The following is a 10451-nucleotide window of genomic DNA, read 5'->3' as shown; positions in this document are numbered from 1 at the left end:
CTTTTTCAGTCACAGAGAGAAAAGCATGTTTGTGTTCTTGTTTCTTTCTGTTTCCTTCTTGAAAACCTAGAAGTTTCTGAAGTTCCCTTCAGAACACACTAGAAGGGAAGTGTTCTGGTCACTTTCTGAAGCAAACATGATGGATGATCTGTCACAGGATATATGATATGACAGGAAGCCAGCTTACCAGCAGAAAAGTCTCATGAATACATTTGTCCATTTTGGTAGATGAATTTGTGAAAGTTAAGGTTGCAGAGGTACAGCTGGCTCTCCACTGCAGTAAATGGCAAAACCCACTTCCCCTTCGAGGGAGAGCTTTGGAACTGTTGCTGCTTAAATCAGTATTCAAAGCTAATTTTTTAAAAGTACTTTTTGCATGAGCCTGAACAAAGTGTGTTGATAACCCCACTGGTGCTGACCAGTAGCTGCCACTTCTTGTTTTTAGAAATATGGAAGTCTTTACTGAGATTCTTTTTTTTTAGTCAAATTCAAGTCACCATGCATTTTCAGTAATTTAACCTATGTTAAATAGTAGCTACACCACCAATAATTTTGGTCACAAGTGAATAAAGGACCATGTATACTATACTGAATGAGTAAAATCATGCTTCTGACCCAGACAAGGGCAATTTAGCCCTAAAAAAAAAAAAAAAAAAAAGCTTAAAAAGCCCCAATAAAACAAAATCAGAAGAGTGCACTGCTCTCATAAGTTTGGCTACTTGTGTTTGACACACCAGCACTGACTTACACAGCAAACCATCTTTAGTCTTTCATAGTTTAGAGGAAGACAGGATCGTTACAAGCCACCCTTTTTATAGAAGGAAATAAGACAATATCAGAAATTAAATTTTCCAAAATCCACTTCATACCCCACAGAAACATTAGTGCTTATTCTTGCACCACTAAGATGTAAACAATTGAACTGGTACAGAAAAACCCCAAACCAACGGTGTGTACTCAAGTGTTTCCCCTTCTCAGCAATAGTCCTGGTGGCTGCTTGTCACCAGATTAGATTGTGCTTTGCATTTAACTGGTGTTTTCTGTCACATCTTTAATCTTAATAAAAAATCTCAGTTATTTTAAGGTTAATGAAGTCAAAAAAAGGAAATTTTAACTGAAGGAGAAGATGAATGATAAATGTTATGTGCATGAAAACATTACAAATTTGTTAATTCTCCATAGAATATTTTATTAGCTTGAAATAGACCAAATATCTTGTTGCTAAAACTGAATTAAAATTCAAGTAGCTTATAATTATTTTTTTTTTTTTTACTGTTCAGCTCTTGAATACTCACCCTTCTGGTTATATTGAGGAAAAAAGAAACTTTAATAAATGCTTTAAAATTAGAATTTAGAGAAAAACTTACTTGACTGAAAATGTAAAATAAGATACTTGAACTAGTAAATCTATCCAAGTGTTTGCAATTACTTGTTTGACATTTGCAAGTGCCGAAAATAAGAATGTCTTCACAATGCCTCAGGATCCAAGAATAATCCATTCCTCAGCATGTCTAGTCTTGTCCCAAGAGATAAGCCAAACAGGTTCTCAAACTTCAATTTCATAAGGCAAAGACCATTATACTCCAACCAGCAAGGAAAGAAAATTGCTGGTTGCAGCTGTGGATCTCAGTGACCTGGCTAAGAGAAAGCCAGTAAGAACCAATCCAATTCACTCCAAAATTACTGTAGTAGGAATGAATATGTTATTAAATATTTGTGCTCTGTTTTGCCTGACATAACTGTACTGCCAGAAGCACAAACAACACAGATTTGCCCTTACTCTGACTCAGTATTCACTAATATGTTTTAACAAAAAAGAATTCCAGTACTTGCAGGTATTACTTTTAAGTTACTGAGGGAAAATCCCTCAATTACCAGTTATGTATCACTGGGCACCTTGAACTTCTGTTACTGCAAGAACAGAGGGAAAAAAATGAAAGTGATGTGCTTGCTGTTAAATGATCTTGCTGAAATGACCTGGGAAAGAGAAACATTTTAGACTTATTCATAATGTGCTGTATGGTTGGTTTTTTTAATATCCCAGGTGAGCCTGCCATAATAGCTTACTAACTTCTACAAAAATAACGAACTTTTTCTTTTGTTTTCAGATACTGGATTTTGTGTGTCTTAGGTAGCTCGCTATTTTCAGTATGTTAAAAACACAGTGATTGATTCTCACTTTAACATCTTAAGCTCTCCACAGGTTAATCATTGCATTGTTTAAATCAAAACACTCAGTACTGAGGGTTACTTACAACTTTGTATATTTTATTAACCAAAATACCATGTGAAGAGAAATAAATTACAAAAATTGAAATGAAATGGCTATGGTAATCTATTTAATAAATTAACTAAGACAAAATATTAAATATTTGTAAGAAACCAACCCCCAAATAGCAAAATATTTTACTTTAAATAGTAATATAATAAATCTGATTCCTTCTGTATTTACCCTTCTAAGAGAATCAGTATTTTGTATATACTACTAATATGAACCATTAACTCAAGTCCGTGTTAAATTACAGTTCAGCTGGAAAGTTCTGGAAGGTCAGCCAACATTTCAACCAGAAGTAATTCTATAACAAAAGAACAGATTTTAAACAGATTTCATTATTTTGCTTAAATTAAAAATTACAATACCACTATCACACAGTAAGTCAGGTGTCTGCCTTAGTCAGATGTAGTGAACAAAGCATGGAAAGCAACAAAGACTTTTTTGTAACAGCAAATACACTGAACAAACCCAGCGATCACATGCTTGCTACTCCATTTACAGGAAAACAAACTTGTTATGCTGAATTTTGATTATGCTTAATTAGTATATAGACTATGAAAAACTATCAAGCAGTGACTTAGTGTGAGGGCAACGTTAGCGTTTTGAGTCTCCAAAAGGTATGAAGAATCACAACATAAAATAAAAAGAAAGGGCTTAGTTCTGCAAAGTAAGTATTTTTGCATCATCATGTTGATATTATGGAAGGGCAAAAAGTGCTTAGCGATTTCCAGCATTGCACTGCAGTCAAGTAACAAAACTCTCACAAAATATTATTTTAATTTATTATATTATTTTAATGAGGCCTGAGCCTCAAAGTGCTTGAACAGAAATTAATTCCTGATTCCCAGTGCCATTGTAACCTCTGAACAAATCTAATGGGGCAAAGTCATCTTAAACAAAATGTTATGCTTCTGTCTGAAGACGTTTTATCGAGCAATATAAGTAACATGAACGTCATGAATATTTTCTCTCTTCTTTTTTCTCTGCTGGTTTGCCTGTCCGTGTGACAATGCTTCATGCAATGGTTTTTATATGCATGCGGGTTTACGATCTCCCCCGTATAGAAAGTACAACAGGAAACTACGGTAGTAAAACTGTGGTGTGTGTGGCGTGTGCTGGCACGGCACTGAAAAATACTTTAAATGCAAGCCTCATCTACCTTAGGAAAAGGTCATAAGAACTGTCTTTTTCAGTCAGTTATCTTAACATGAGTAAAAACTCCACTCACATAGACATCATTTTCAAAGTATCTTTTCAAAGATTTTAGTTGGCTGCTCTATACAATGAATAAATGCTTAAAATTGACGTAAAGACATCACCTGGTGCTGAGAGGCTGACCCTGGGTGAAGAGGAAACAGCAGACTCGAGCTGTGACCTTTGTACTGTCTCTTTCCCTTTTGTAACTACCCTGAAGGAAGTGGCTGCTGTTGGCTCCGTTTTCCTCACTCCTGCTCCATGTACAGGACCACACTACTCTGTGAAACAATCTCTGGAGAATTTTCTTTTGGATGTTAAGGAAAGGAGACATTAAAAGATTTCTTAATTAAATTAAGCCGGCTTCACTACAAGTGAAGGAATGCAGGGCAAACTTTCTTTCTGAGGAAGGCAAGACTAAAAAGACTGAACACTTAATCCCTAGGAAGAGTTATGACAGAGGGTAATAAATTGCTGGACACATGTAAAAAAGTATCTGCCCTGAGTGACAAAAAAAAAAATTCAGAGTACAATGACTGAAAAAGTAACTTTTTTTACTCTTATACAGAATAAAACCAAAACACTTGGAAAGAAAACTCTTCAGAACAAAACCAACTTCTCTAGTGAGCAGCACAGGTTTTCCAGTGGCCAGGGTGCTTGAACTTTTCCCAACCAAAGGCTAATCAGCATCTTACCGGACTCCCCAGAAGACACACCATATCAGCAACAGCACAGAACAGACTGCGCCCACCTTCCTCCAGACCATGAGTGCTATGATGCAGTGCTCCCTCTTACTCTGAGAAGCTGATGTTTGGATTGAGATGCTGCACACGCTGATTGGATTTGCCATGTGTGTATCAGCACGCCGTCCTCCTCAGCACCGTGGAAAAGAAGGTGCTAATGAGTTACACTTTGCTTTTGCTTGCCCTCTGCGCCTTCATGGAGTGATGTTACTCAGTGAAATGTGCCTCTCTGGGCTTCTTGTGTCAGCCCTAACAGTCGGAATCTCTCCGCTGGAGGAGTGGCAAAGTAGGCTTTTTGTTCCTCGGAATACCTTTCCTTCACTTCAATTATGTCCCTGTAGCGGCCATCCTGCCAGTGGAAATTGAATAGCTCCAGCAACTCAATTCTTTTCTCCTCTGTGCTCACACAGTCAACAGGGGCAGACTGTTCCAGGAACGGTACCTGAATATCTGGGAACAGGAGGAGACCCCGGATAGCAAACCAGCCACCATACTTGGGATGGATACATACGCCATAGATCTTCTGGAAGAAAAAGAGAAGGATCTAGGATGTCTCACTTTGTCTCTAGTAACGATTAGAGTTCAATGCATCAAGCTTCGATGCAACTTCTCATACTCCTAGCCCTCTGTTGGAGTGCTAAACAGAGAACAAAGGAAAGCTCAAAGCATTGCATTTCATTCCCATTTTCCTGTGCCCACACACACCACCCTGTAATGTGAGGAGAGGTCCCTTTTTGAAAATCTAACACAGAAATTAACCACAGTGCAATTTTTTTTTTAATTTATAATGCTCCAAGCAACAGGTCTTCTTTTACACTGAAATTTATTCTCCTGTCTAAGTAGGTTTAATAGATCAAAATATTCTTCTCCATGTATGCATCTCTACCACCCTGAAGAATCTTGGAAGCTTCCGATTCCTGGCCGAAACACTTTATGCATCTATATGTGATGTGGACTTTGTATTCTGCTACAGGAAGAACTAGTGAGTAAACAATAGTTGTAGGATTCACTGATTGCAGTTTAGTGGTTCTTCCCAGACTGTGTTTTTGCCTCACCTTTTTTTTCTCCCAAGGATCAAGTTTCACATCCTTCCTTTGGTAGTAATATGCAGCTCCAGCAACATGGGCAGCTGTCTGCGCCAAGAACTTGGGCTTTCGGCTTGGCAGAATCTCGTAATCAAAGATGACATCCACCTTTTGGTCAGGGAATTTCTGGGAAAATTAAAAAACATCAGCCCAGGTTCATGGAAAAAGATTTGCCGCTACAGAAGTGCTGGATGCTAACAAATCAGGCACATGTGAAGTCTGCAGATTTCCACATCCTGCTACTGAAATCCATCAGCACGCTTGTGGCCTTGGGTTTTCAAACTATGACTGTAAAGCACTCTACGCAGCTGCAGGTTGTAATGGCAAAGAGACAGAATATGCAAGTAAAGCAGGTCAACAGCCTGTTGATGTTCTTGCCATCATGAATAATGCTTTACCCTTCTAAAGAGCAAAGGCAGGGACCTGGAAGGCTTTGTCTACTGCTCAACCCACCTGGTTATATGCCACAGTAGTAAAAGGAATTGGTATTTCAGGTTCTTACCTCCTTCACACGTGATAAATGATGAGAAACACACTGATCCACAGGATCCCTGATTATTTTTAACCGTTCTTTGTTCACAAAAGGTTTAAGGGCTTTGTCAAACATTGAAGGCGTGCTGAGGACCACGAAGGCCAGTGTGTCATCTGGGTAGGGGAGATGAAAGCCTGGCTGGAGAATAGCATTGTACCATCCAACCTTTGGCAAAGAAAAACAAATCTCCATTAGAACAGGGACACCACTCTTTTGCTAGTGGGCATGCAGGAATTTAAAAAAGTGGAAAGAAGTGTAGCCACCTTCATTTGCAACTCAGGCAGCCTGCCTAGTGCCTTCTGTTCACACCAAGTTGTTTTGCATACTGTGATTTACAGTTTCTGTGAGCTGTACTGTGAGCTGTATGTGAGAGATAAGAATCATCCACTGCATTCAGCTCCAGACTGCCCTTTATCCAGCTCTGCTCAGAAACTGTAGAGGGAAGTATGAGCAACCAGTCTCGCCAATGCAAATCAGATGTTTACATTTAGATAAAGCTTTTACATTTTTTTTTTCCTCATCTTTATCCAGAAAGAAACTGGTACTTCTGTGTTGCTCATGTGACAAGTTGCATTGTTCATTTCTTCAGCAGGAAACTTACAAACTTATGTGTGGAAACGAAGGATGTGAAGCTCCTAGCAGTGCTAAAATCCCCCAGAACCGTCAGCTGTAGCGTGTGGATTGTGACACAGCCACATTTTGACATTTGTTTCCAGGGCTGGATATGCCAAAACACAGTCCAGAAATGAGGGATCAAGCCAGGACAGCAGGAAGACGTGACCAGGGGGACAGGGCTCAGACCAGCAACTGCCAAGCAGGAGGAGGTAATGGCCGAAAACCCCTGCACTCCACTACTAATGTATTGCACAGTAACAACAGTCTTTTTATAGGTTATGACAACTCCCACTCTCCTGGGATGCTACAAAGACCAGGTCTAACATTCAGAGAGATGTCAAATAATGTAACTCTGATATTTAGTCTGAAAATGCAAAATACTGGTCACTTCTAAATACCAGTGAAATGAATCTGAAAGTGACTGCAGCCAGACCTGCCCATATGGAAACACAGAATGAAAACTAAGTTTACTATAAAGATACATTCTTTTATCAACCCCAAAGTTTAATCAGTTTTGTGGCTCTTGTTTAAGATGCTGAATCAAGATGTTACAGGAAATTACAGAGGTGTGAATCTAAGGTTTGCCAATTTCCCAGTATTCATCAGTCAGTGTACCAGGGCTAGCTGTACAAGAATTAAATCTAGAAAGAGATACAGCGCTATAAGGTTTCCTTCTGGTAGCTATAGTATTTTTGATCTGGGTCCCGCCCCTAATTCTGCTGCTGTGTTTTGGGAAAGCAGCGTTAAATTCTTCTCCAAATTCTGGAGGTTTCACTTCTCTCAGCACCTCGTTCCCTTTTACTTTCTGTCGGATCAAGAACATAGCAGGAAATACACGTATTTCAGGTGACAAATACAACACTCCCCAAGGAAGGGAAGGTCATACTTATTGGAGATTGATTTGTATTTGCTTGTAGGTTTGTATTTGATGTTGCAAATGGATTTACTGCAGATTGTCCCTGGGGTGGGCAAAGAAGGAACCTCCAAGTTTTGGTGGAAACCGAGTGCATACAGTTCAAGACAGGACAGTGGAAGAGGCTGCCTCACCTGCAAGGGAGAGACCCCCTTCAGTGGGCAGAACGAGCTGGGTGCCAGCAGGCCAGTTACAAACAGAGGAGGTAGTCTGCACTTTAATATACAGGCATCTCTACATTTAGATTAAAACATAAGCTTGCTTAGAGGACTTTGCTCCCTGCGCGTCCAGAGGTGCCTTTATGTAACTCTCCTGACCTTGCCGGACTGGGACCAACATAAAGGACCCCAGCAAACCTCTCGCCGGGCTGGTGCTCCGCTGGTGCCAAGGCACGGCGATAACCTTCACCTGCTCCACCGGGCGGGCTGATCGGACCTCTCACGCTTGCTCACCCACCCGCGCCAGCAGCCGCGCAACACGGCTCCTCAGGAGCGCTGCCAGGCCCCCAGCCCCCCGAACTGCCGCGCCCGGGCCCCGGTGAGCAGAGAGGAGCTCCCCACTCCCCCGAGGCAGCGGCCGCCCCGCTCGCCGCCCCCGCCGCAGGGGCGCCTGCCGCCCCGCAGGGGGGCCGTCTCCGGCCCGCAGCCGCTCGCAGCCGGGTGGCTTCATCCCTGAGCTGGGCCGGCGGGGCGAGGCGGAGCGGAGCACGGAGCACCCGCCGCCGCCGCCGCCGCTCGGGGAGGCAGTGCCGCCTGCCGTCGGCCGCGAGCGGAGCACGGGGGCTCGTCCTGTCTGCGCAGGCGGGAGGCGGGAACCGGGCGGCCGTGCCGCCTCCCCCCGACCCGACCCGACCCGACCCAGCCGGGGGAAGCAAAGGGCCGGCCCTCCCCGGGAGCACTCGGCGCGGCACCGCTCCCCTCCGCCGCCGCAGGGGTGACCGCCGGTTCCGGGCACCGCCACCGTCCCGCGTTCCCTCCCACCTCGGGGGACAGTGACGTCACTCCGCCTGACGTCGCCGCGGGAGACGTCACGGCGCGTGACGCCAGTACCTTGAAGGCGTGCACCTCGAAGCCCAAGGGGCCCAGGGCGCCGCGGAGCCGCTCCGCCACGCGCCCCTCCATGCCGCCCGCCGCGCGGGGCACCACGGGAAGGGTAGTCCTGACAGCCCCCGGGCCGCGCGCAGGGCGCCATGGGAGGAGGCACGGCTGGACACCGTCCCCCCCCCCCCCCCACCGCCGCGTCTCCGAGGAGACGGCCCGCCGCGCAAGGCACCCTGGGATTTGTAGTGCGCGCCTCCCCGCGCTCCGCGCCAGCCCGGCCGGCGGGGACTCCATGTCCCAGCGGGCTCCGCGCGCGGGGCAGGGGGCGGTGCCGCCCGGGGCCTGTGCGGCGTGAGGGGCGGCCCCCGGCTCCCGTCCGGCGGCGGGGCCGGCTCGGCGGTCGCCCTGAGGGACTCCGCGTTACTTTCCCCCGTCCCGGGGCGGCGGGGGGGGTCGGGCTGCAAGAGCAAGGCGGCGGAGCGGCGGCGGTCCTGCCAGCAGCGGAGCGGTGGTTGCTCCGCTGGTTGTCGGCCGGTAGCCGCCGGTGAACTCCTGCTGTCCTCGTGTAGCGCACTGCTCCCGTGGCGGAGCGGTGCTTGGGCTGATAATCTCGGCAGAGGCCTGCCGCTTCTGACGGCTGCGTGTGGCTGTGTGGTTGGGGTGGGAAAGGGAAGAATTTCGGTACCTCGACGCGCGCCCCGGCCGGTTCCCAAGCTGCCGGCCGAGGCAAGTTGAACGGTGCGGCAGGCCCGGGTGGGCTCCTTCCTTCACAGCCCCGGCTAACGTCTGTTGCTCTTGATCTGTGGTGGGTTTGCAGCTTGGCAGACTATGCCCTGAGAACGCTGCGACAGCGGAGTGCCCGCCTGGCACCCAGCAGCCGTGCCGTACCTGCGTGTGTCTCCCACGCTGCGGCGAGGCAATAGCAGAGATAGCGGCCATCCAAAACCGCGGGGATTTGAGGGCTGTGGTGAGATCACCTCTCTGTTAAGAGCAGGTTTTCCTGGCACAGTTGCACGGTGTGCCCGTCTGTGCTATACCACTCTGTATTGCGCATATTTTTCTTTCATCACACACCGAAAGCCCCACCTTCCTGTGTGGGTGGACGTTGCTCACTAAAATAGTTCGCAAGGCCTCTGTGCTGATAATCCTTTATGCTTCCCCATCCGAAAGTATGTGTTCTTTGCAGCTTCCCTATTCCCTGCCAACACATTTGCCACATTGGAGACCAAGCCTCAGATTTGGATCTCCTTACGCTAATCTTTATAGCAGCTTAACATAATTTTTATAGTTCTTGTGCAACATTCTCCAGCCATTAGTCCTGAGTTTTGCAAAGTGTCAGGACATCAGATCTGCAAGTTCTGGGGACAACTACTTCAGATACGCAAAATTCTTTCTTTGTGGAGTTCCCGTATATCTTCTAGAACTCTGAGAGTTGTTTCTTACTGTAGCCATGCCCTCTGTAGGAGGAGGACGGAAGGGTCCCATCAGTCTTGCTTAGAATTAAGGTTTGTTCTCTCCAGGTCTCCTTGCATTTCTAGCTTCTGAAGTCAAACCAGCCTACTAACTATGTTCTTTCCTGGACTGAGTTATTCTCATACAAAATCTGTTTTTGCCCATCCGCTCAGATCATTGAATCGCTCGGTCAGTCTGTGAATTGACTAAAGCAGGGGAAAGAGCTCCAGCAGGAACAGATCAATAAGCTAGAAGGTAGTGACGGTAAAGGCACTGGAACTCAAGCACTGATGGTTACAGGACCCTCTTACACAGATCACTTCTTGTCTAGGTTGCTGAAGTCCTGTTGAAGAAACAACAGGCTGTGAGTGTAGCCTGGCACAATGTAGCTCCATCTCTGTGCTAAACAAGTGAGCACAGACAAAGTGTTGGATACAAGGCAGAAAGGGCTTTTTGAATCTTTCATTTCTTCCTTTGCCTTTTCTTTAGTGATCTAAAAACCTGAGAAGCACCTTTGCTTCCCAGGAGAGAAAATGGACAGTGGAAAACAAAGTTGAAGTGATTTCCTGGACCAAGCTTGGTCTAGAGTCAGGTATCCTCAC

General features: G+C 45.6%; 1 protein-coding gene across 3 annotated transcripts; it reads right to left on the bottom strand.

Annotated features, from left to right (window-relative positions):
- Positions 1-2253: 2253 nt before the first annotated feature.
- On the bottom strand, positions 2254-8493 carry MMACHC (metabolism of cobalamin associated C). Of its 3 annotated transcripts, none has more exons than XR_012651815.1 (5): positions 8407-8481; positions 5800-5994; positions 5268-5423; positions 4165-4735; positions 2254-2576 (listed from the first exon to the last, which is right to left on the bottom strand). XR_012651815.1 is itself a non-coding variant. In XM_075036986.1 (5 exons), exons 1-5 carry the CDS (start codon positions 8476-8478, stop codon positions 4424-4426), a joined length of 642 nt encoding a protein of 213 aa, XP_074893087.1. In that variant the 5' UTR covers positions 8479-8481; the 3' UTR covers positions 2254-4423. The 3 variants fall into 3 exon arrangements, 2 of the variants coding, with proteins under 2 accessions (XP_074893087.1, XP_074893088.1); XM_075036986.1 differs by having other exon boundaries at positions 2254-4561; positions 4655-4735; XM_075036987.1 differs by having other exon boundaries at positions 2254-4735; positions 8407-8493.
- Positions 8494-10451: the final 1958 nt, after the last annotated feature.

This window comes from Buteo buteo, chromosome 10 (genome assembly GCF_964188355.1).
Source record: "Buteo buteo chromosome 10, bButBut1.hap1.1, whole genome shotgun sequence".
Lineage (NCBI taxonomy): Eukaryota > Metazoa > Chordata > Aves > Accipitriformes > Accipitridae > Buteo > Buteo buteo.
Note: the sequence above shows the minus strand (reverse complement) of the source record. Positions and strands in the feature narration are given on the sequence as shown.